The sequence below is a fragment of the Nyctereutes procyonoides genome, unplaced genomic scaffold (genome assembly GCF_905146905.1).
Source record: "Nyctereutes procyonoides isolate TBG_1078 unplaced genomic scaffold, NYPRO_anot_genome, whole genome shotgun sequence".
Lineage (NCBI taxonomy): Eukaryota > Metazoa > Chordata > Mammalia > Carnivora > Canidae > Nyctereutes > Nyctereutes procyonoides.
This window is the reverse complement of record NW_026575136.1, coordinates 1418636-1444650: the sequence shown is the minus strand read 5'-3', so window position 1 is coordinate 1444650 and position 26015 is coordinate 1418636. Positions and strand designations below refer to the sequence as shown.

Here is a 26015-nt window from a genome sequence, read left to right as displayed (position 1 = left end):
GCCCTCAGATCTCCTCCTGCAATCCATAGGGCTATGTGATGGCCCCTCCCCTCCCCCTGCAGGTAACTGAAGATTTATTATCTGGAGAGGATCACAAAAAGAGACAGTCTTTGAGCTAGAGAATACATGGCTCACTTAAGGATGGGAATATCATACTGAAAACAAGGGTTTAAGTACAAGTTAACACACTGGAAGAATTATTACAAACCTAGTGCTTTAAAGAATGTAAACTATTATCTTACAATTATGTAGTATACAAACCCAACATGGATCTCACTAAGCTAACATCAATGCTTTGCTAGAGCTGGATTCCTTTCTGAGCTGTGAAGAGACACTCTTACCTTTTCCAGGTTCCAGGGGCCACCCCCGTTCCCTGGGCATGGTCCCTTTCTCCATCTTCAAAAACAACAGACTTCCATCTCTCTGTTCCTTGAATCTGTGGTCACATTTTCCTCTTTCTCTTTCATTTCCCCTTTCATGCTTAAGAACCCTTGTGAATAACTTGTCCCACCCAGACAATTCAGAAATATCTTTCTGGCTCAAAATCCTCACCTAATCACATCTGTAAAGTCCCTTTTTGCTGTGTAAGGTGACAGATCCACAGACTTCAGGTATTAGATATGGATATCTTTGGGGGGGCCACCATTCTGCCTACCACATCAACAGCCTTCTTTCATTAGGTTCCCAAAACAGTGGCTGCTAGGATTATCTATTTTCAACATGATTTATGAAAGGACTTTTCTGGGGGTTTTGGCAAGCCCAAGAGTAAAGACTTAAAAAGACTGAAATTGAAGATGTTCCCAAATGAAAATGCCCGTGCAGTTACACCCTGCCTCATCAATTTCCTTCCCATATGTCCCTTCAATTGTTACCTCATTTCTACTCAAAACTCAGAGCAAAACTGCTTTAAAACAGCCTTCCCCCCACTTCCTTCATGACTATCTTTGAATTTAATCACACTTCTATTACCATTCCAGAGAAACCTCTTACCTGGATCATTAACAGACTCCCCATTGCCAAACTCAACAGTCAATTGTCATCTTAGTAAATTTCTGAGAACCATTTGAAACAACTGATTACTATCTTTTTCTTGAAAAACCTTCTTGCCTTCCATGTTTCTTGGTTTTCCTCCTTCTCCAACAACCCTTTTCTCAGTCTCATTTGTAGAGCTTTCTCTTTGCTGTCAACTATGAATATTGAAATTCCCTATGGTTCAATTTCTTATGTCATTTCTTATCAATATACATCAAATGCATAAGCTGCTGATGCCCAAATTTATACCACTGTCTCTCTCTGAACTCCAGTCTGTATTGTCACAGTTGGAAGGCAAGGATCATCTCAAATTTAATGTGTTCAAAAGCTAGCTTTTGATTTTCTCTCTCAAATGTCCTTCTAATACTCCTTATCTCAACAAATAGCACCATCATTCCTATGACTGTTAGGCACTAAAACATAGCAGTCATCTTTGATGTTTTTCTTTCTTCCACATTCTACAATCACTTTATAAATAAATCTTGTGGTCTGTACCTTCCAAATATAGTCCAAATATGACCTTCTCACCACCTTCATTATTACCAAGCCCAGTCCAGCCATCAGGGTCTCTCACCTGGAGTTCTAGAATGTCTTTGAAACCTTCATTCCTGCTTCTATTTATATACCCCAAAATACCTTCTCTACGTCCAACATGGTCCTTTCAAATGTAAATAAGACTATGTCATTTCCTCTGCCTCAAACATTTCATGGCAAGTACAGTTAGAAAAAAATCCTTTTACCTTCTTTTAGAAGATTGTATGATTTGAGTTCTGGCACCAATCATTTGGGACATCTTGTTATTCATTTTGTAACAAGCCAAGAAGATTTCTGCTTTGGACACTCCTTCTCCCTGGGATTTCTTTCTATAGATCTTTATATTCATTCAGGTCTCTCATTTTATTTAAATCTCTGCTTGGATATTTTGCTGACCAATCTCTCCAAAACAGTATCTCCCCCATCACTCCAACCCAATTTTTTTTCTTGACATTTCAGAGCAAAGACATTCCATTGTATTTATGTATTTGTCTTTTTCTCTGCTGCTATATTAAAAGTTATTTGAGGGTAGAAACTTCTTTTGTTCGCTTTTTTTTTTATCCTCAGTGCCTAGACTGCCTGATACATAGAATATCTTTCTAAGATGATAAGTGATTGCAACCCAATTTGAACTATGAAGATGTCCTCCAGTTTGAAAGTTTCAAGGAAGAGAAAGGATAAGCTATTTTATTCATTATAACAGTATCTTATTAAGGTCAGTAAAAGTTTGAAATGCAAGATACCTAGAAAATCTGCTGCACGATTCACATGTGACCGTACACATAAATCATACAACAAAATCTGCCACAACAAGATATCACAGACTAGATGCCTTAAAAAAAAAATAGAAAACTATTATCTCACAAGCTTCTTTCCAGAGGCTTCAAGTCTGAGATCAAGGTGTTGACAGGGTTGGTTTCTTTTGACACCTCTCTCCTTGGTTTGTAGATAGCTGATGACTGCGTTTTCCCTGTGTCTTTACATGTTCCCCCTTCTCTGTGTATCTATGTCCTAATATCCTCTTTTCATAAGGAGATGAATCAAATTGGATTAGGGCCCATTTCAGTGACCTCATTAACATTAATTACCTCTTTAAAGAGCATATCTCTAAATATAGCCTTAATTTGAGGTGCTGAAGGTTAGGACTACAATACATAGATTTTTCACGAATGCAATTCAGCCCATAACAGAGTAGTATTCAGTAGCTGTGTTATTTTTATTATATTGAGCTTTTTATATTTGAGCTGAGGAGTATGGCTGAAAGGTCTTCTTGTTTCAGTATGTTTTTCCTCAGTCAGCCTGCCACAATTCTGTCGGTAGCAATTTATTCTCTTAAAGCTTTCCTTTTTCTCCTGAGATTTTGCTTTAGTACTACTAAGAGGCTTGGTTGGGATGAGTGTGGGAGGTACCACAACTCATCTGCTTGTTACTTAATAAGCTAAGTTTATCAGTCATTTTTCACGACCATGAGAACAAGACACAGGAGACACAGATTTTGAAGAGAAAAAGTCTGTGAAAGCTTGAGCATACTAGTCCCCAGAGGAAAGGGGAATGGAAAATGTGAAAGAAAGATAATTTGTCTATTAGCCATTTGCTTGGGTTGATGATAAATTCATCAACAGCTACTTCTTCCAACCTGGCTACCAGTGATTTTGCAACATTGGGACTAAGTCAAAGAAATGGTAGATATATAATGAATTACTGAATATAGTAAGTTCACTGATGTTGAATAACAATCAACACAAATAAGTAGGCTCTGCCTTAACAAATGACTTCAATGTAACAATTAACTCAACAGGGAGTTATAAGACTTGAGCACGTCCATTTGAAATGGAGCTTCCTAACTCTCACAAAATGATGTGCTAACACAACTGAATAGTTAGCTGACTAAACTACATTTTCTTCTTGATGTTACATAATACTATTGTTTATCATTAATATTTGTGTTTTCAATTTGTTTAGTCTAACATTTATTACCATTATCCGCAGTTGGTAAAGGAAGTCTTTCTTCCCAATTCATTTTTAAATAGGTCATTTTTACAAACTTGACCATTTCCTTTGCTTATTACTACCTGTATTTACAAAACAAAAACTCTAAACAAGATCCCTCTGTAAATAACCCAGAATATACTGAATTCTTTCAGAAGTGTGCTCTTTTTATATTAAAATTCATCACTGTTGTTTATATTCTCAGACTCTAGTTTCCAAGACCAATAGTTTGAGGGTTTAAATTGACCTTTTCAATGTACTGACATTCAAAATTTAAAAAAAAAAATTAAGATAATGTCCATTAGCTACACTACCCATAGAGCAAAAAAGAGGTATGGTGTCACAGCCAAAAATCTCCCAATTTTTTAACTGTGATGGCTATGAATCAATGAAAGGATTCCAGCCTGCTCCTATACAGTTAGCTTTCCCACTGATGTCTTTTGCAAGGAACAGTACAGATTGTGACCACACTGCAGAGGAAATTCCACTGTACACATAGCAATTAAGACACATATGCTTCTAAAGATAATTAATGATCAGCAAAAGCCAATGTATGTGGTATGAAAATCAGAGTGCATGTGAACAAGCAACACTCTTTTTTTTTTTTATAAAAATGTGTAAGTTCCACTGCCCCATTTCCCAAATGTCTCCATTTCCACACACCTGATTTTCCTAGATTGTGTTCCTCCTCCACAGCGCAGAGACCTCAGCTCATTGTGGATTTTGCATGGAGACCAGTGTTCTACAACCCAGGAATACTGATTGCATTCACTGTAGCATGGGACTGCCTCATGCACCTGTCAAGAAGAGGGAAGAAACAAAAAATTATGTGGAACTATCCAAGTTATATAAAACAACCTATCTTTTAGTAATGTCTGTGGAACATAACCCAAGAACTATACTCTGGCTAAAACAGCCAAATTACACTCCCAAAAAGCAAGATGTATTTGGCTTCTCTGAAATTACTGACTTGCCTAAAGAAACATACAGGGGTAATCAACTAAGACATAATGGTATACCTTCACAGAAGAGAACAAAGGACGGTCATTTCCTATCACTGAGAATAGGAATTCCATTACCATTTCATTTCCTCAAAGACCTCACAAAACATCTATTAGATGGTCCAGCTCTCAATTATATGGCATATCATATTCTCAGATGTACTTTAAGATGTCAATTGAAACAAATATATGTAAGGAAAATTTACTCTTGAATATAAGAAGTCCTTATAATGCATAAGAAAAGTGGTATTATTTGCACCGGAAATTTCTCTTTATGCCTCCGAATGATCAATGCTAACAGGCAGTCATTTAGCCTCCTGGGTATTGTGGCTTCATATGAATTCAGCTATTTGTAGGATGTTTTCAGAGCATAGCTATAACACACACACACACACACACACACACACAAGACAAACACTGCTAGACTTTAGAGACTGGGTATGAGTGATTACTGATTGTGAATATTTACAATTTCATGATAAAAACAATGATTACAGTAAATTAATTCTTAGGGTACTTCCTATGCAATTGTTTGTGATGATTTTTTTTTCCTGAAATTGTATCCCAATGGATAGTCAATTGAGTTTGCCTGCCTTTTTAACACTGAATTTAAAATGCATTACTCAGTTTAGAGCACAGAACTCTCCCTCAGTAAGAAAATGTTTCATTGCATGATAGGTTATTCTAGATCACAAAAATGGCTCTAGTAGAGCATACTGATGAAGAGTGATTCAACCTATTACCAAAATAGTTAATTAATGCTCTTCCTTTTAAATAAGAACTTAAGCTCGAGATTTTTTCTCCCACTGCCTTTCTAATTTCACAGAATTGTAAATGATGACTAGGCAGTGCTATCCAAACAGAACCATTACTTGCAAGTTTCCACTAAATGTGAGGGAAAGCACTATGTAATGGGATAATCAGAAAACAAGATTGGAGCACTGTCAGCACGTTAGATGGAAATCAAATGAGAAAAGGTTATTTGTGAGACTACATCTTAGGAATCACAAATAATGTCAGAAACTATTTTTAACCATGGGGTTCTATTTGGCTCTCTCATGTAGAGCACACAAGGAAAAAGAAAATCACAAAGTGAAAAATATGTGAGGGCAAAATGAAAGGAGATGGGAAAATAGAAGTGGAAATGGATGTAGGAAAGTAAAGAATTAAGTAATAAAAGAAGCACATTTCATGCTGTGAATGCTGCCAAGAATGGAATGAAAGGTTTGGAAGCAGAACCTACATTAGAATAAGGAGGTAATAACTTGTAAGGGAGAAACGTCTGCCTGACTCATAGCATGGTAAAGGTAAGAGGAAAAAATCTATAAAAATGAAAAGACATGACCCCAATGGAACAGACACCTGGAAAGTGAGGTGATCAAAGCTGAGGGTTTAGCCAACTCCCCTATACCAAAGGAATGAAGATTGCACTGATTTTGTGGGCTCATTTTATAAACTTTTCAATATGTATCAGACAGTTTAAATAAAGCTCTTTGGCTTTCATATGAGATACATGAAAGTATCCAAAGCACTTTGTATAAATTGGGGGTAGATGAAAATATTAATTAAAAAATATCTTCCCATACCTCATGCATGAATTTGTGAGCAAATGGATGGAATATTCTGAGGGGGACCTATTCTTCTAAAGGTATCAATACTAAGCAGAGCTTACATTTTCACCCTCCCTCATGCATAAAGCCCAAAAACACATAGAATAATGAAAGCCTGTGTAGTTGTCTGTTGCTCTGATTTATACATTTGAATGTCTGATTGTATATTCGATTTACTATTTTTACTCTTTATGCTTTGCAATCTACACCTAAGTAGAGTAGCTAACCTCAATGAAAAGCTGTTGGAAAAGGGGGCAAATCTATGTATGAAGATGTTGACCGACCTTCTTAACTAATGGGTAAAAAAAAAAAAAATGGCACCTCTTAAAGAAGATTCACATGGATTGATTTGTTTTTTCCCCCATAAATGTATGCTATTTTAGTACTGCTTATACTGTCACTTCTAGCAGATAAACCCCTACCCTTCCTTCAAGGAAATCCATCACTTCCACAAGACTTTGCCCATGACTCCTTTTTTACATGTTTTTGGTACTCAGTGGACAGTATTAGTTTTAAGCAGACTTGTGGCCAGATATAACATCAGGATGCACACATATGAGACTGGGACAGTGCTGGTGGTTAGAACCTCATTGTGTTTTGCTGGAGGAGCAGACACATTTAATAAAGTCATCATCTGACTAAGTGTTTCCTGCTTCTCACACTACTTTAGCTCTTTTCTCACTTTGCTCTTAATGTCTACTTTTTACTTTATCTAATGTCTATTTTTTACTTTAAATAAAACTGAGAGAATAAGCTCAGCGAAACACAATTTGTACCTTTCAAAAAAAAATTGTACCTTCACACCTAAGTATTCTTCTAGTTCTAACAAAAGTCAGATCCGGACAAGCAGCATTTGTTTGGGTGGCTACTTAAAAAACAAAACAAAACAAAACAAAAAACCCTTGAGTCTTAGGCAGGTGGAAGCTATGTTTCGATGGTATCTGTATTTCACAAGACATGGAGAATGGAGTGGGTTCAATAAGTATTTGTTGAATTGAAACTAATTTTTGAAGGGGCCCAGGTTGCTAATTGCCCTCACACAATTCTCTAGAGAACAACAGACTCATTAAACAGAATGTGAATGGGGTATTTTAAAAAGTCCAAATGACAATAAGAAGGAGGAAAAACAAAAGCCTTTCCTTTCCATAATGGGGTTGAGGTGAATAGAAATCACTACGTCATCAAAAGGTGCTGCATGATGATTTTGTAATGGGAAAGACAGACTGTCCCTTAAGAATTGTGAGAATTCATATATCAGCAAGAGAAAAAACAAGAACCACATGATCCTCTCATTAGATGCAGAGAAAGCATTTGACAAAATACAGCATCCATTCCTGATCAAAACTCTTCAGAGTGTAGGGATAGAGGGAACTTTCCTCGACATCTTAAAAGCCATCTACGAAAAGCCCACAGCAAATATCATTCTCAATGGGGAAGCACTGGGAGCCTTTCCCCTAAGATCAGGAACAAGACAGGGATGTCCACTCTCACCACTGCTATTCAACATAGTATTGGAAGTCCTAGCCTCAGCAATCAGACAACAAAAAGACATTAAAGGCATTCAAATTGGCAAAGAAGAAGTCAAACTCTCCCTCTTCGCTGATGACATGATACTCTACATAAGAAACCCAAAAGCCTCCACCCCAAGATTGCTAGAACTCATACAGCAATTTGGTAGCGTGGCAGGATACAAAATCAATGCCCAGAAATCAATGGCATTTCTATACACTAACAATGAGACTGAAGAAAGAGAAATTAAGGAGTCAATCCCATTTACAATTGCACCCAAAAGCATAAGATACCTAGGAATAAACCTAACCAAAGAGGTAAAGGATCTATACCCTCAAAACTATAGAACACTTCTGAAAGAAATTGAGGAAGACACAAAGAGATGGAAAAATATTCCATGCTCATGGATTGGCAGAATTAATATTGTGAAAATGTCAATGTTACCCAGGGCAATTTACACGTTTAATGCAATCCCTATCAAAATACCATGGACTTTCTTCAGAGACTTAGAACAAATTATTTTAAGATTTGTGTGGAATCAGAAAAGACCCCGAATAGCCAGGGGAATTCTAAAAAAGAAAACCATATCTGGGGGCATCACAATGCCAGATTTCAGGTTGTACTACAAAGCTATGGTCATCAAGACAGTGTGGTACTGGCACAAAAACAGACACATAGATCAATGGAACAGAATAGAGAACCCAGAAGTGGACCCTGAACTTTATGGTCAACTGATATTCGATAAAGGAGGAAAGACGATCCACTGGAAGAAAGACAGTCTCTTCAATAAATGGTGCTGGGAAAATTGGACATCCACATGCAGAAGAATGAAACTAGACCACTCTCTTGCACCATACACAAAGATAAACTCAAAATGGATAAAAGATCTAAATGTGAGACAAGATTCCATCAAAATCCTAGAGGCAGAACACAGGCAACACCCTTTTTGAACTCGGCCACAGTAACTTCTTGCAAGATACATCCACGAAGGCAAAAGAAACAAAAGCAAAAATGAACTATTGGCATTTCATCAAGATAAGAAGCTTTTGCACAGCAAAGGATACAGTCCACAAAACTCAAAGACAACCTACAGAATGGGAGAAGATATTTGCAAATGACATATCAGATAAAGGGCTAGTTTCCAAAATCTATAAAGAACTTATTAAACTCAACACCAAAGAAACAAACAATCCAATCATGAAATGGGCAAAAGACATGAAGAGAAATCTCACAGAGGAAGACATAGACATGGCCAACATGCACATGAGAAAATGCTCTGCATCACTGGCCATCAGGGAAATACAAATCAAAACCACCATGAGATACCACCTCACACCAGTGAGGATGGGGAAAATTAACAAGGCAGGAAACAACAAATGTTGGAGAGGATGCGGAGAAAAGGGAACCCTCTTACACTGTTTGTGGGAATGTGAACTGGTGCAGCCACTCTGGAAAACTGTGTGGAGGTTCCTCAAAGAGTTCAAAATAGACCTGCCCTACGACCCAGCAATTGCACTGTTGGGGATTTACCCCAAAGATTCAGATGCAATGAAACACCGGGCCACCTGCACCCCGATGTTTATAGCAGCAATGTCCACAATAGCCAAACTGTGGAAGGAGCCTCGGTGTCCATCGAAAGATGAATGGATAAAGAAGATGTGGTTTATGTATACAATGGAATATTACTCAGCCATTAGAAACGACAAATACCCACCATTTGCTTCAACGTGTATGGAACTGGAGGGTATTATGCTGAGTGAAATAAGTCAATTGGAGAAAGACAAACAGTGTATGTTCTCATTCATTTGGGGAATATGAATAATAGTGAAAGGGAATATAAGGGAAGGGAGAAGAAATGTGTGGGAAATATCAGAAAGGGAGACAGAACATAAAGACTCCTAACTCTGGGAAACGAACTAGGGGTGGTGGAAGGGGAGGAGGGCGGGGGGTGGGGGTGAGTGGGTGACGGGCACTGAGGGGGACACTTGACGGGATGAGCACTGGGTGTTATTCTGTATGTTGGTAAATTGAACACCAATAAAAATTAATTTATTAAAAAAATAAAAAATAAATAAATAAAAAAGAACTGTGAGAATTATCTCCTTAGAGTCCTTGTCCATTAGGCATGGAAGCTTATCGAGAGGACTGGAAACAACAAGAGGCAAAAAGTGCAGCAGGCATTCAAGAATAAAAATTAACTACCCAGATGGCCAATTTCTTCTCCTGTCAGTCCTTTATGTTCTGGCTATTTCATATCTATCTCATATTGCTATTTAGTTGGTGCTTATTACAATTTTATAATGGAAATGGGTTAAAGCATGGACTTTATCAAGGAATCATATGGAAATGTTCTGAAGGAAAGAAATGAGCCATGGGGAAGTTAAATGAAAATCATTCCTAAATGGCACAAATTAGGAAGAAAATAACAGGTTTTAATAGGGCCATAGATGCTAAAAATGCCATTGAAAAATCTAAATCCTCTGAGAGAGGTAACATTTCATTCTCCTAGTAATGAGTTCTATTTATTACTTCTTCAGTGGGGAATTGTGCTTTTATAATTTTGCTAGTTCCAGAGTCACATCATAAACTCATTCATTGACTCAGTCTTTTAATATTTATTAAATAAGTCTCTGCTCATTGCAATTGATCATTTTAATTAAGTACTATTTTCTGATATCCATCTCTATAGACAGATTTCCTTGGCATAAACTTGGAAGCAGGGTCTCTCTGGAGCTCAGCAGATGTCATTACTGCCTATCAGAGTCCTAGGGTTCAAGGGCTCCAATAAAGCACACAAACAATAACCACAATAAAAACAAAAATAAAGGAAAAATGACTTCCAATTTTCTGTAGTAAAAACCCTTTGCTCCAGTGAAGCTGCCAGTCAACAACCATGTAGAAATCTTCATGCTGGAGACTTCCATGCTGGGCACTACACTTACTCAGCAGAATTTGACAATCAGTTCAAAAGCCCATCTAGGACCAGAAATTCCTGCAAATCTGAGCCAGGGCCTGTATATTGGAATATGAGAGGAAGTGGTCTCCTGGGAGTGAGATCAATAAGGTACTATGAGTTCCCTTCATCCCCAAATGCTGTGAGCTTTTAACATAAGATGTACAAATTTGCCCCAGGTCTAGGGCATTCATCTCTTAATTCAAAGAGCTTTGCTCCCAACCCAGCCCTTCTCTACTTGTCTGATGTTTCCTTTCTTTGCTTCTCCAGGGTTCATGCTTTCCCTTTAGGAGAGAACCCTATACTATACCCTTCCTCAACTTAACCAAATTTTGCTCCTTTTTGCTGTTAATCAACTAAATTATGCACTCCTCCATTAAGAATGTCTGAATGACCGGAAAGTGTTACATTTATATGAGTAAACTTTTGCTTTCATTTGTATTAATCATGTATTTATACTTGTCTCTACTCAGCGTAATACATTCAATGCTACAGTTCAGTCCTAATGCAACTACATCCACATGTTTTACAATGTGCTCATCACTGGCTCCTGGTTATCAATGACACCATAAAATGCTATGTAGAAGTTTACAGTTTACATAAGATATTTTATGTCTCAGGTCTCAATCATCAGGGTTATTTGAGTTACACAAGATTAGCAGAATCCCTATTTCTAGGTAAAAAAATAACATTTGAAGATGTTCAGTGATTCATTCATGGCATGAATGGTGCTCAAACTGAGATGATTCTAGAATCCCACTCTGATGATGCAAACAGTGTGTGGGTTTTGCCTGTTTAGCTTGTTTGGGCACATTGCCATGCTCTGAGAATATCTTTCCAATGAGCAAAATAATGCTAATATTTATAAATTCCTAAGAAGGGAAAACCAAGAACAAAATTTTCAAAGATGTCTACATAGTAGATGATGCCTATTACTTTATTTATATATGTGTAACTGCACAAACAATTGATCCCAAGGCTTCAGGTACAGAGTCTCTTCATAATTTCAAAAAAGCAAGAAGTATCTCCAGAAACCAACTTCCAAGAGAAGGTCTAAGTCTTTTTAGAGGGTTGCAATTCTTTGTGTGAATGGGGGGGGGGGTAAAAAAAAAAACCCCAAAACTGTTTTTAAATTGGTATCTGTGGGAAAACCATTATGCCTAACATTTTTGCAATGTGTTCCTCGACACATATGGAGTTTTCTGGAAATCTGGAATAAAGTGACCCATACTTGCAAGGTGGGCAACTGCCAGTTCCAGACTCAATATTCAAGACTAAGGCCCTGGATGGCTTCCTCTTTCAAGACATTTTCTCACACTAGCTTCTCTAGCTACAAAGTAATTGAAGAGATTTCCCAAGCATGCCCTGTACTTATCACCATACCTGGTTTGTGAGTTCACCAGTGGTTTTAAATATATATGTTTTCTTTTCAGTTTTCATAGTAAAAAACACAAACAAAAACAAAAACAAACCTCAAAATAAACCTCAAAATGCTGAATGTATCTTATTTGCAAAGTTAGGAGACAAACGGTTGAACTTAAAGCCAATGGAATGTTTATTAGAAAAGTAATGGAGGTGGCTACAGTACTCATCTCAAAGAACAGTAGTTTCTGAGCTAGATGTACAGGTTCTGAGAACTGTAACATTGTATTGAGAGGCCCATAAATGCATTCCCATACCAAACCATGTCTGTAGTCTCAGTGAAGAATATAATCTCAGACATAGTGTCACCACCACTCATCAAATGAATGTAGGCAATGCTGTGATTAATGAAGTTTTAATTTAATTTGAAAGCATTACTGTATTTGAAATTGCTCATTAGAAAGTTTTTCAATCCAGTTTGGCCAAAAGTACAAGATCCTTATAAGAAAAATGTAGAGAACTACTGCCTTTACATACAAAAGGAGGAAAAAATGGACTAACGATGAGGCTATGCCTTAAAAACACATTACTGTTTCTATTTTGATAGAAGATACGTTGTACAGAATAGCCTTTTTCTAAAGTGAATATGGAAGAATGTTTCGTACTGAGAAGGTCTAACCTCTAGAATTTTTTTCCTTTCATTTTTTAATCGTCTAAAGCACTTAACCCATTACCTCCAGTCTGAATGCCACTGATGACTGAAAAAATAGGGTCCTAAGCTGTGCACATACTTCCTCCCCTACCCCATTTTTCCTGCCTCCTTTAGGATATTACATGTAACCTGAACTTTACAGAGGGTATTTAATACTGGGGAGCCACCAAGTCATCATGTAAAAGACCATAGTTAAAGCTCAGTTACCTGTGTTAACGTAATTTAGATTATTTGTAATGGCAAACAAATAATAATGCCTTAGTTTTTTTTTTAACCCATAATATTTCCCAAGTAGCAGATTTACATTTCTTACTATGCATGATTTAAATGACTATGAAACTACAGTCCTATAGTGAAATGCATGGTAATGGACAATCAACAAAAATGATGGTTGTGCAGATCCTACACAGTACATGATATTTTACAGTAGAGCACTAACACACACATACACACAAGAGCACGATTAGACTCCCTCTGTGTCTGATAGGTGGTACAGAATTAAGGGAACATATTGACATAGACAAGTTGGGGCACGCTGAACTATAAGGCCTACACTCTGTACCTCAGCACTAGTAACCAATCATGAAAGATAGAATAAGGGGGTAACTCACTCCAGAGTCAGACTGACTTTTCCAACACCCTGGGAGATGCCACCCACTGCCATGCTGTGTTAACTGAAAAGAAATTAGATGGGATTTTTGCAGATTGCTCATAATATGCCAAAGACTATTATCATGGTGGTCCATTGGATTTTTGTAGAACAGCTTGCAGTAATCAGTAATCATACTGAAGTGGAGGGGAAAAAAACAAACATACAAACCCCATGCCAATATCATGGATATTTCCAGAAGACTCTGGAAGAGTTGAACTAAGAGCCCTTCAGAAAAGAGGTTATGAATGAACCTTGAGAACATTATATAAAATAAGCTAATTACAGAAGGACAAATACTATATGAGTCCACTTACAGGAGATATTTCAAATAGTCAAACTCATTGAAGCAAAGAGTAGTGGTTGTCAGGGGTCGAAGAAGAGGGGAATGGGAAGATGTTAAATACTGAACATATAATTTCAATTATGCAAAATGAATAAATTCTAGAGATCTGCCTACAACTTTGTGCTATGGATAACAAATACTGTATTACATACTTAAAAATTTATTGAGGGTGGATCTCATGTTAAGTATTTTTACCATAATAAAAATTTTAAAATTTAAAAAGAGGTGTGTGTCTCAAAGTTAGATTGCGCCATGGAAACCGGACTAGAGAAAACAAAACAAAACAAAACGTGTCTGCCCTTATTACATATGAGATACTGTTGAGAAGTTTGGTGCAAAGATTAGATAGATAGATAGATGGATAGATGATAGATAGATGGATGGAGAGAGAAAAAGAGAAAGTGAGTGAGTGGGTGAGTCTGTCACTTATCTGGGTCACAGCATATGACCATCAGAAATCAGGGGAGAAAGAAACTTTCTCTGTGGACAAGAGCCTGAAATGGAAACTCCTGCCTTCCGGCAGGTAACAAAATTTTTACAAGTTAGAGGCATAAAGCATAAATGAACAGACCTCAGTTCTTACAAACACACATCCTCAGGGTATCTAGATCAGAAAGGTATATGGTACTGTTTAGGGTTTATCAAGACAGGGAGGAGAAGGGGTTTGGCCTGAGGCTTGCAACTCATTACCTAAGGGTCAAACAAAAGTGAAAGCTTGGGGGGGAGTCTTTACTCTCCTGATTGGCCTTTGCTAGGACAGGATCTTGTACAGCTAGCTCTAGCTCCCACTTATTCTCAGTAGCTGAGAGCATCATGCTATCCCTATACTCTAAGATACATGCAACTGTTTCTTCACTCACTAAATGCAAAAAGCCTGTGAAAACATGCCTAGGAAATCAATATAATTTGGATGATAAAAACATAATTGCATAAAGAAGTAGTTTAATCCAAGTTGCACACCCCTTAGGCAGAGAAATCCTATGTTTGTGTGGCCAGCCTCTCAAATACAAATGACAGAGAAAAGCCCTAGTTAGGATAATCTAATAGGAACTACTTTGGATGAGAAATTTGCCAATCAAGCAAACAAACCAAAATGTAAATATAATTCTCATAAACTGTACACAAGGGCCCCTGTATGTATGAGATGAAGCCTGGAGACTGCAGCTAGCTGGGGTAAGTAAATGGGGAAATGTGGTGAGACAGAATTTTATTTGTAGACAATGGGAGCCACTAGTTTCTGAGTTTTCTATCAAGAGATATACTCCAAATAAAGCTTGGGGAACATAAATTACCTCAAACAGAAGGGAGATGAAAGTGGGAGAGAGCTCTGAGCAAGGCAGCAATGGCAGCAGTCCCAGTAGGAGGCTACAGTTTGGGAATAATGATCTTCGTAACTGCTATTTCCACAAAGCTTCCAACACGATGAGGAAGAAGAGACACTGGGATTTGGAAGTGAAAATGAAAGAGACAATCCACACATCAGTGCTACTTTTTGAAATTATTTAAGATAAGTGTATTCTAGAACCTAGGGACACATGGAAGCTTCCTCTTTTTCACCAACAGAATTGTGAAGAAAAAGACAAGGCATCAGTTTCCTAAGAGCCCTAAATTCCAGGGAGTATTGCTAATGAGCAGAGCAGCAGAAACTCTTGGGTATTTGCCCAGAAAACTTTTCATGACATATTTACCATCTTATCTTGTCTTAAATTGGCTTAGTTGGCATAAATCTGATGCCGTACAGGACCTGAAAAGCAATCCAGTCTTTGTAGGATTTGCTCAGAACTTACCAATACTCACGGTATATCAGTAGGCAAACACAAAACTGGCTTCCAGCACCACGACCAAAAAGAAAGCCTCATAACTGGTGTTGCACAAGCAATGAGAGCTCTAAGCTCATCAGGCTATAGTTGTTTAATCATTACCACAAATAAACCTTACCTACTCTGAAATGCATCAGAATTCTCATATAGCACTATTTCATTTTTTTAAAAGATTTTATTTATTTATTCATGAGAGACAGACAGAGAGAGAGAGAGAGAGACAGAGAGAGAGAGACAGAGACATAGACAGAGGGAGAAGCAGGCTCCCACATGCAGGGAGCCCAATATGGGACTTCATCCTTGGGACTCCAGGATTGCACCCTGCGCCAAAGGCAGGTGCTAAACTGCTATGCCACTCAGGTGTCCCATATAGCACTATTTCAACGTCAATCAGGAAGTCAAAGAGAGCAAAAGGAACCATTAAAAATTTAAATAAAAACTTAAAAAAAAGAAAAAGATGGTCCTTTTTCTGGTTAGTAAAACCTATTTAAAAAAAAGGAAAAGCGGGGATCCCTGGGTGGCTCAGCGGTTTGGCGCCTGCCTTTGGCCCAGGGCACGATCCTGGAGTCCCGGGATCGGGTCCCACGTCGGGCTCCCAGCATGAAGCCTGCTTCTCCCTCCTCCTGTGTCTCTGCCTCTCTCTCTTCTGTGTGTGTCATAAATAAAAATAAATAAATCTTTAAAAAAATAAATAAGAAATAAAAAAAGGAAAAGCATAAGAATTGCTGACTGCAAACTTCCTTCCTAATTTGGCTAATTTCTAAAAGATCCTAGCATAAAAGGCAGGAGAAGAGAAGGAAATCACAGTACTTTTCATCCAACAAAAACAGATGCAATTATTAATTCCTTATAGGTCAGAGCCAGAGAGGAAAATAATTATAAAATATCCTCAAGAGACTTTTTTGCACAAAGGTTATATGTTACACACACACAGAACTACCTTTTTCTTCTGTGCATAAACGTATAAGGCAGCTGTTCTCAGCCTGCACTGTGCTCTCACAGTGTTCCCTGTTAAAATGCAAGACCAGGCACAGCACAAAATGGCTTTTTAAAATGTGAACTCTTAGTGTGAGTTCTCCCATAACAAACCTGATGTGTCGGGGACAAAGTTAAAGTGAAACAGAGAGTCACACATGATGTTTTATAACCCAGGATAGCACAGCCTGACCTTTGCAGAAATGAGAGGCAAGATTGATTGGATAATGGAATCCCTGCCATTCACTTACATGGTGATAAATTGAGATCCTGGCTCCGATTTTCACCCCAGATTCCTAAGTCGGAGACTCTTATTAGGGACTAATTGGAAGCTGCTGCTTTATGGAATAAAAAATATCGTGTTGCAAGCATTCTTCCTCTGAGGCAGACAGTGAGGAAGACGCAAGGACTAAGGCAGACCTTTCTGGTTCTTCATGAAATAAAAACAGAAGATGATTGCTGCAGGAAAATGATAGTTTAAGGCAGACAGTACCTGGCCTCCGTTTTAGTAAACTTTATTGCGACCAAAGGGAAGGCAGCTGATAGTAAGAAGTCATGTCTGACAAGAGCAAATATTACTATATACAACACAAATAACAAACCTATTCCTGGGTACTTGCACCCCACAGGTTATTCAAAAAAACATGACAGTGAAGGTCTTAAAATGTGCTACAGTATGATCAGTTAACCCATTTACAAAAGTGGACATTTTCTACAAATTTGGCCGGGATAAACAGTTAAACCATAAATATACCTGTGCCTGTGCAACCAATAGCAGCCTTCCTGGGATCTGTACTAAGGATTCCAGAAATTGTTTTTTGTACAAATAACCCTCCCTGCCCCACCAAAATAAATAGGATATAAAGTTATTTCATGTCCCTGGTTTCTACCTTGTGCTTAATAGATGTATATTTGCATAAATATAAATGAATGAGTGCAGAAATATTTCTCTGAGCATGCTTCCTGAAGAGCATACACCTAGCACAAAACATGATGCTAGCATCATCTGGAGCTAAAAGTATTGCCCTCTTTACAATTTTACAGGAGTTTTAGTATTATACATTAGTAATTAAAATCTAATTGCCTATAATTGTACTCTGGTCCCATGATTTGGAAGTAGATATCCAAATGAATTCCGAGCCTTATGTTTTTAGATTTATATAATTTCAAAATTCTCTCATTTCTAAATTTCTTATCTCTGAATATAGATGCTAGTAATTGGACAATATTACCCCATTTCCCCATTCCAATTATGGGTGCCTTGAATTAAGAAATATACTAGCTTCTAAAGCGATTGACTTTGTCTTCCCTTTTAAAAAAAGATATTATTTATTTATTCGAGAGAGAGAGAGAGAGAGAGAGAGAGAGAGGCAGAGACACAGAGGGAGAAGCAGGCTCCACCCAGGGAGCCTGATGTGGAACTTAATCCCAGGACTCCAGAATCACACTCGGAGCCGAAGGCAGGTGCTCAACCACTGAGCCACCCAGCTGTCCCTGACTTTGTCTTCCTGAAAGGCAGGTAATATTCAAGGTGATCAGCACTCACCATGCTTGGCTAAAGGCAGAGTCTGCTGGCATGAGGGAGCCAGGCTCATAGTGACTATGGATCTCTCAGAAGGTGGAGGTGATACCTTGCACCTTGCATTGCACATAGCCTTTGGCACGGGCAGGGCCCTTGACAGACTCATAATAAATTCCTGTTGAACTAAACTATAGGAAGCACCTGGGTGGCTCATTTGGTTAAGTACCTGTCTTCAAGTTCAGGTCACAATCCCAGGGTCTTGGGATTGAGCCCCACATCAGTCTCCCTGCTCTGTGAGGAGCCTGCTGCTTCTCCCTCTTACCCAGCCTGCTGCTCACTCTGCTTGTGCTCTCTCTGGCAAATAAATAAAGTCTGTAAAAGAAAATAATCTGCCTTAGCAGGAATCACCTGCTTTGGATTGATGAACTTGACAAATTGACTTTTGTAGAGTAATTTAGGAGATGAGCAGCATCAAGGACTTTACTTGTATTGGATTCCGGTTCTCCATTATTGGATTATTTGGGACCCTATTAAGTTAATAATGGGGTCCTCTTTGGGGGTACCTTTATTTCACTCATGAAGTGAACCTTTATACTGTGTGAAAAATTATCTGTGGTCTAGTGAGCAGAGAAGGAAGCTGTGAGAAAGAGGGTTTGTATTAGGTTATGCCACTGATTTCTTGGCAGCTCACTTAAGGGACTCTCAGGGTCTACCTTTTGGTTTTCATCTCTTGACTTTAGTGTGTATTTTCAAGAGAAGAACAATAATGATATATGAGCTTTAGAAAGTTTGAGAGTTCACTGTAATGAGTAATAATATCTGTTTTGAGAAAGATCAGCATTGAAACACGGAACTGAAGGTAAACTTTATGATCATCTAGTTCAACCGCACCATTTTCTTTGTCAAAAACACACGGGCATTTCCATGTAGATTAACTTAATAAACTTAATAAACTTTACAATAAACATTGAAAGCTCAAAACCTGGGAGAGATGATAGAATGATAGAGACAAATGCCTTGAAGTTTTAAGCTTTCTCACCCTCCACAGCACCTAATATATTGCTGAGAAAAAGAGATGTACAATCAGTGACAGCTAAGCCAGCAAAACAACTTCAGTCACTCCAAAAATAGCACTACTATTTCTGATAAAGATACAAGGGGTATTTACAATTCCATAGTCACATCAATTTTTGACATTTCTTTTGAGTATGAAATGGTTCCTCCTAAAAAGGTAAAATCTTTTTAGAGCTGAGACATATAAAGTGCCCAACGTTGCAAGACTTAATTAAAAACTATTAATTTATTGATCACTTACAAGGCAGGGTAGCATTGAGGAATAGAATAAATATAGAATGAATATAATGAGAACTATTCTTCATTAAAGATACATGTTATCAGATAACAGTAGTTATAGATTGTTTAACAGCTGGAACTAGGTATCTTGTACTTATTCACTCATGTATTAATTCATCAGATACTACTGATGTTCTACTATGTAACACCAAGAACCTCCTTAACCATTGGATGAATAAAGATGACACAAATCCTTTTCTTTTGCATGTTCTTGAACTATGGCCCATGGGCAAATATGACCTGCTACTTTTTCTTTTTTAAAAAATGAGATATACTTTTTCCTAAAATTCTCTTTTATAGTATACAATTCAGTTTTTGTAAATGCATTTGTAAAGTTGTGAAATCATCACTACTACTTTTGATTCCACAATATTTTCATCACCCTGAAAAGATGCCTATGCCTACACTAGCAGTCATTACCCATTCTCTCCTTCCCCCTTCCCCTGGCAACTGACCATTATCTTTTTGCCTCTTTTCTTACCTATTCCAGACACTTCATATAAATGAAATCATATAATATGTGGCCTTTTGTGTCTGGTTAATTTCACTGAGTATAATATTTTTGAAGTTCATACATGTTGTAGGACAAGTACTTCATTATTGTTTATGGCTGAGTAACATTCTAATGTATTGATAGACCAAATTTATTTATCCATTTTTGGATAGTGAATGGAAATTTGGGTCGTTTTTGATCTTTTGGTTATGAATAATCATGCTATGAAAATTTGTGTACACATTTTTGCATTGGATTTATGTTTTCGATTCTCTTGGCTATATACTTTGGAGTAGAATTGTTGGGTCATGTAGAAACTGATTATGCTTAACTTGTTAACTGCAAGAGTTTTCCAAAGTGGCTGTAACATTTACATTTCCTCTAGGAATGCACAAGGGTTATGATTATGCTACCTTCAACACTTATTATTGTCTTTTTTATTGTGATTATAGACATCTTAGTGGCTGTGAAGAGATACCTCATTGCGGTTTTGATTTGTATTCCCCTAATGACTGATGATTAGCATCTGAGCATCTTTTCACGTGCTTATTGGCCATTTGTATATCTTATTTGGAGAAATGTCTACTAAGAATCTGTACCTGTTGATTAGTCTTCTTATTGTTGAGTTTTAAGATTTCTTTGTTATTTCTTGGATACTAAATCCTTATCAGATAGATGATTTGTAAATATTTTGTCTCATTCTGTGAATTGTCTCAGCACTTTTTTGATGATGTACTTTGAGTTACAAAAGCTGTTAGTTTTGATGAAATCCAATTTACCATTTCTTCCCTGTCATAGCTTGAGCTTCAGGTATCTGTTGTCTAATCAAGGGTCACAAAGATTTGCACTGATGTTTTCTTTTAACAGTATATAGTTTTTACCTTTAAATTTTGGTCTTTGGGGATGCCTAGGTGGCTCAGCAGTTTAGCACCTGCCTTCAGCCCAGGGTGTGATCTTGGAGTCCCAGGATTGAGTCCTGCATCAGGCTCCCTGGGTGGAGCCTGCTTCTCCCTCTGCCTGTGTCTCTGCCTCTCTCTTTCTCTCTCTCTCTCTGTCTCATGAATAAATAAATAAAATATTTTAAATAAATAAATAAATAAATAAATAAATAAATTTTGGTCTTTGGCCCGTCTTTAATTTTTCTCTGTATGGAATATGCCTTCTTTTTTATTTGTATAGCTCGTATTTTTTGTTGAAAAATTAGATATTTAAAATAATATAATATGGAAACTCTGGAGACCAGCTTCTTCCCTCTCTCCAGTATTTGTTGTTTTTGCTGCTATTATTATTGTTGTTGTTGATCAACTTTTTTAACCTAATTCTGTGAAGTCTGTTTGTCATGCCTAATGATATCTCTGTCTAATGATCTGACGTCGATTCCCCTTAATGCCTGGCACCAAAATTTCTCCAGTCTTTGCTCAGGGCCTCTGTGTGTGTTGAGGCACACATTTAACCCTCAGCCAGGCCATTTACAATTTTCTCTTTGTGTTAATTTTCTGTTTGCACAGAGCCTTAAGGTTAGCCCGAAGCGAAAGAGTCTTTCTTGTTAGGGCTTTCATAAGTATGTGCACAGCTATCTGCATGTCCATGGTCTTGTAACTGCCAGGAATATGTCAGAGTGTTTCCAAACTCCTGTTCACATCTTATTCCCTAGCTTTTTCTTTTAAGCTTTTTTGTTATTCTATTGTTTTTCCCTACTGTTAACTATTGTCTCAGGTAGCTACAAGTTAAACAATTACCTCTGATTGTTTTAGAGTAATATGTCCAAGTTCTTCACACTGAGCCTGTTCTGAGGCAGGTCAAACAAAAATAGCCTTGTGAATGGGTTCTTCCAGGGAGTCACCAGACAGTTAAATAATGACACTTCTTCAAGAATAAGACCTTGAAGGAGCTCCAATCCTGTTCAGCCCTCTCCAGTGGCTGACAGGCTACTTATCATTATTGTTACTTATTATACTACAATTGTGGGCAGCTTCATTTAAGAACACTATGGAGCTGCAGTTGTGAGCACTGATGTAAAACAATTTAAAATGTAATAATCTGTTCTGAGATTTAGCCATTTTCCTTGAATAAATGTTTCCCATATTGCACAGCTTTTGATTAATTTACAGAGTCCTAAGAAACATTACTTGGACAATTTTTGCCAGTATTCTTATTGCTTTTATGCAGGAAAGGATTTTGGGAGATCCCTCCTCTATTATTTTTACTGATATTGCCTATATATTTAAATTTTACTGAGTCACAGACATGCTCATTCATGTAGGCCTTATCTATGACTGCTTTTGTGCCACTATGGTAGAGCTGAGGAGTTGTGGCATGATCTTAATGCCTGCAAAGTTATATTTGCTTACCCTTTCTCTATAACCCAGTCCATTCCACAACATATTCTCTATGTTATAGTCTATATTATACTTCTAATCATTTAGTTCTTACATTGTAATTTTATGAACCAATTTTGAGAGAAATCTTCAAACGAGTGTCTTTTTTGGTGTAAAGTTAAATAAAAATGAAATATACTAATCAATAAGATAAAGGATTGGTTATTCAGAAAGAATTATGTCATGAACAAGGAGAAGGATATACTCAATTTTCAATCTATAAAAAAATGACTTTATGTCAACAAAATGAAACATTTGGGGTCAGTGAGCTAAAACACCACCTCAAGTTGCATGTACTATGGTACATAGTAGATAGCCCTGTTAGCAAAAAGTCATTATTTTCACTCAGAGAAAGAGGTTTCTAAGGGACTCTAAGAACTCATTCTGACAGATCAATATAATAATCTTAGAGTTAAATATGAGAATATGAAATGAATCTTTAATTTTAGCAAATGCATCTTCTTCATAAATGGTTTGTGTAGGCCAACCATGAAATGGGAGATGACCCTAAGAATAACACGTCATAATTTTATATGCCATATGACCAGAAAAAAACAACTTGACCATTTAGAAGACACTTAGATATAACAGAAGGTAACACATTATAAAATTCTTTGGATTTGAAATCCTGCTATCTAACTCCAGTTAATAGTAGGTTGAATCAGTTGAAGTTGTATATTCTATACCCTCCCCAGTATACAGGATCCAAATTACCTAGCCATTTTATTTTTCATTGACAGACCCTGTAAAACTTTGCACAGGAAAAAAAAAATCTGGATTCTCCTGTAACTGACAAACTCACTTTTAGGTGTACTTAGCTCTTGGCCCCTAATGCATCATAAATATCACTCTAGTCTACTATACTGGTAGTCTCTGAAAACTTTACTGATGTTTTTATTTATTATATGACCAACAATATTTAAAAAAAATTAGGGTGGACAGAGATAGCATGTGGATTTATTAAAACTATAAAGGAACTTGAGATTTATATGAGAAATTGATGTAAACCTGAAAAAGATTAATTCCTTTAAAGAACAAAGAGAGAGATTGAAAGAGAGAAAACTATTGATATGCTAAATGCTATTTAGTGACCCTGAAATCAGCATCTCAGGAATTTTTGTATGGAATTTGTATGGAATTTTTGACGATGTTTGGAGAGAGAGAGATCAAGCACAATACCATCTAATATACTCTGAAACTACAGAGCAGATTTAATATCAGAAACCTTTCCAGGGCCTGATATATTCTGATTCTAAAACCAAACCGTAAAGTGTTATTTTCTCGATTTCATAAAATAATCTTGGCATGACAAATTTAAGCAGATACAAATCAATTTTCTGGATTTCTGAAATAGTCATTCTGATGATGTAAAGGCATACATTTAAGAGCAACATACAGGCAACTGACTCTCCTACGGGAAGATATTTTTCTTCCGTGTGTGAACAATGTTTTGATCGTGATTTACAAAGAGAAAAAAAGCTGATTTGTGAAGGAAAACATCAAAGCTTCTTTTCACTAAATGAAAACAGTAAAGATCAAAACAGATTGCAACACCAACCTGAGCCTTTGTAGAAGTCCATGTTGGCAGTGCATGACAAGCAAAAAGGAAAGAAAATTATATATGCATTAGTTGAGCTGCTATTATAATGCAGAATTGAAAAAAAAAGTAGAAATCCTTTTCCTGGGTTATTCAAAATTAATGGCTTACATTTCATCTAGAATTTGAATGTTTCCCTCCCAAAAATGCTTCCTTTTAGTAAATATGAAACATATAATTGTGTAGGATAAAGAACACATGGATCTGAAAAAGTTGAACAGGTTTTCCCCAGCTGTCCTCTGGCTATGAGGGTTGAGTTCTAAGAGTAAGGCTTAAGGAAATACATTAAATCTCTGAAGCTTACCTCAAATTCCCTTAGTATCCCAGTTACAGTTCACCAATCAAAGCAGGAAAAAAAAAATTTAAGGATACAGCACGTGTAGACCAGACTCTTAGAATGTAGACTCCATGATACTTGTTCTTACTGCCTACTTTTTCTGCATCATGTATCTTTACTTTTTAATCTTATAATTTTAATTTTGAACTTATTTAAGTGGCTATTAATTACTGTCATTTCTACAAGTAGATTATAAGACTATATGATTCCCAAGAGCAGGGCCAGAAACATTTTGTTCTATTGTTGTTCATCATTGTCTTCCCAATGTTCATCTAGTGCCTGGTATTGAGTAGATATTTCAAAAATATTTGTAGAAAGATAAATGAATGTAGTCCCAAGGCAATGTAAATCACAAATTTTATATGTCTGAAGAATTATAACCCAACTCTCAAATCAATTTTCTATTTGAATTCAAGTTTTTTTACATAATAGATCATAAATCTTAACTTACACAATAATAGTTGCAAAGAAACTAAGTTGGGTAGGTCAACTAAACATCCATATACCTGGTATCTTGCGAATTCTAGTCACATTTGAATCAATCCATCATCATCACAATCTGTAACTAATGGTTGTTTACAACCAGAAGTCACTTCACAAACTTAGCAGGTGGCTAAACTTACTAAAAGTATTTCAAAAGTGCTATTAAAATGGATTTGTTGGTTATAAATAATACAGGTCAAAAGAGTGTTATTGGCTTTATATAGAAGTATAAAATCTTGTAGAAGTGGTTAATGATAAGGAACTTAGGGAAATATCCAATAGTAGAGAAATGTGTTTCATGATAATGGCTAGATATAATTAACTCAAAATTAAGTGAACGATGAACAATGTTCACATAATTATTTTATTGCACATTAGTATCACATCTATGGAAGTGGTTCATTTGCTTCAATAGTTAATATTAAATATTTTAATATTTAAATTAATATTACTACCAAATCTTGATGATTGCTGCTTGTGGATTGGAATTTAGATAGATGAACAGAGAGATTTGGGTATATTGCTTGCTTTACTCATGTGGTGTGTCAACACTTTGAGTTTTTTGGCCTATCCAGAACTTAGAGTTAGTAGGGTTCTGTGAATACAGCTCTACAGCTCAAGTGTTGCTAAAACTATTTCATTTCAGTTAATTGCACATCTATAGAAAACATGTATAAATATGTGTAAATAACAAATGCATTATTAATATTAAAAGCCAAGAATTCTCTCAATGAATAATAATGGGTAATTTCTTTAATATAGTTGGCTACATTTCTAAAGAGCAATAATCAAAGTAACTTCTTTGTTATCGTCAGGATATTTACCGAGGAAGTTTTTCAAAGCATTAATAATCATATCAGATCTGGAAATGTGACTCTACTTGATGAACTCAGTTATTTTCCAGAAATCACATATATTACCTTTTCTTTCTCTGTATTTTAAAAAAGCTTGGTACCATAATGATTTAATCTGTGGTTAAAGTATGTAATTTTTGGATGAGATTAATCCTCTATTGTTAATGCTCAAAATTCTTTGAGATATTTCAACCACTCTCACCTCTAGATGCAACCTTATTATTTTTTTTTCCTTAGCCTAACTTATACTGTTTTTTGGCTCTTTCTACTTTAAAATACTCCTATTGGATAAACTGTAATGTGCCTAAACAGAAACTGGCCACCTTTCCTGCTGGGCCAACTCCATTTTCACACATCTAAATACTACTCTAACTTTAAAGCTCAGTTCAGGTCTTACTTTCTCTTCCTCTAAATTTCCCCAAATCTGTGCTTCCATACTCCTCTGAATTCCCGAGGCTCAAACAAAAAATCCCACAGTAATAAATATAGAATATATATATATATAT

General features: G+C 36.6%; 1 protein-coding gene across 1 annotated transcript in view; it reads right to left on the bottom strand.

The window, feature by feature from the left end:
- The window catches only part of LOC129495535 (thrombospondin type-1 domain-containing protein 7B), a 741731-nt gene that overhangs the window by 91715 nt on the left and 624001 nt on the right, over positions 1-26015 (bottom strand). The window contains exon 15 of the mRNA XM_055303120.1: positions 4219-4352. Within this exon, the coding sequence (XP_055159095.1) occupies positions 4219-4352 (134 nt within the window). The remainder of the gene's footprint in view (positions 1-4218; positions 4353-26015) is intronic.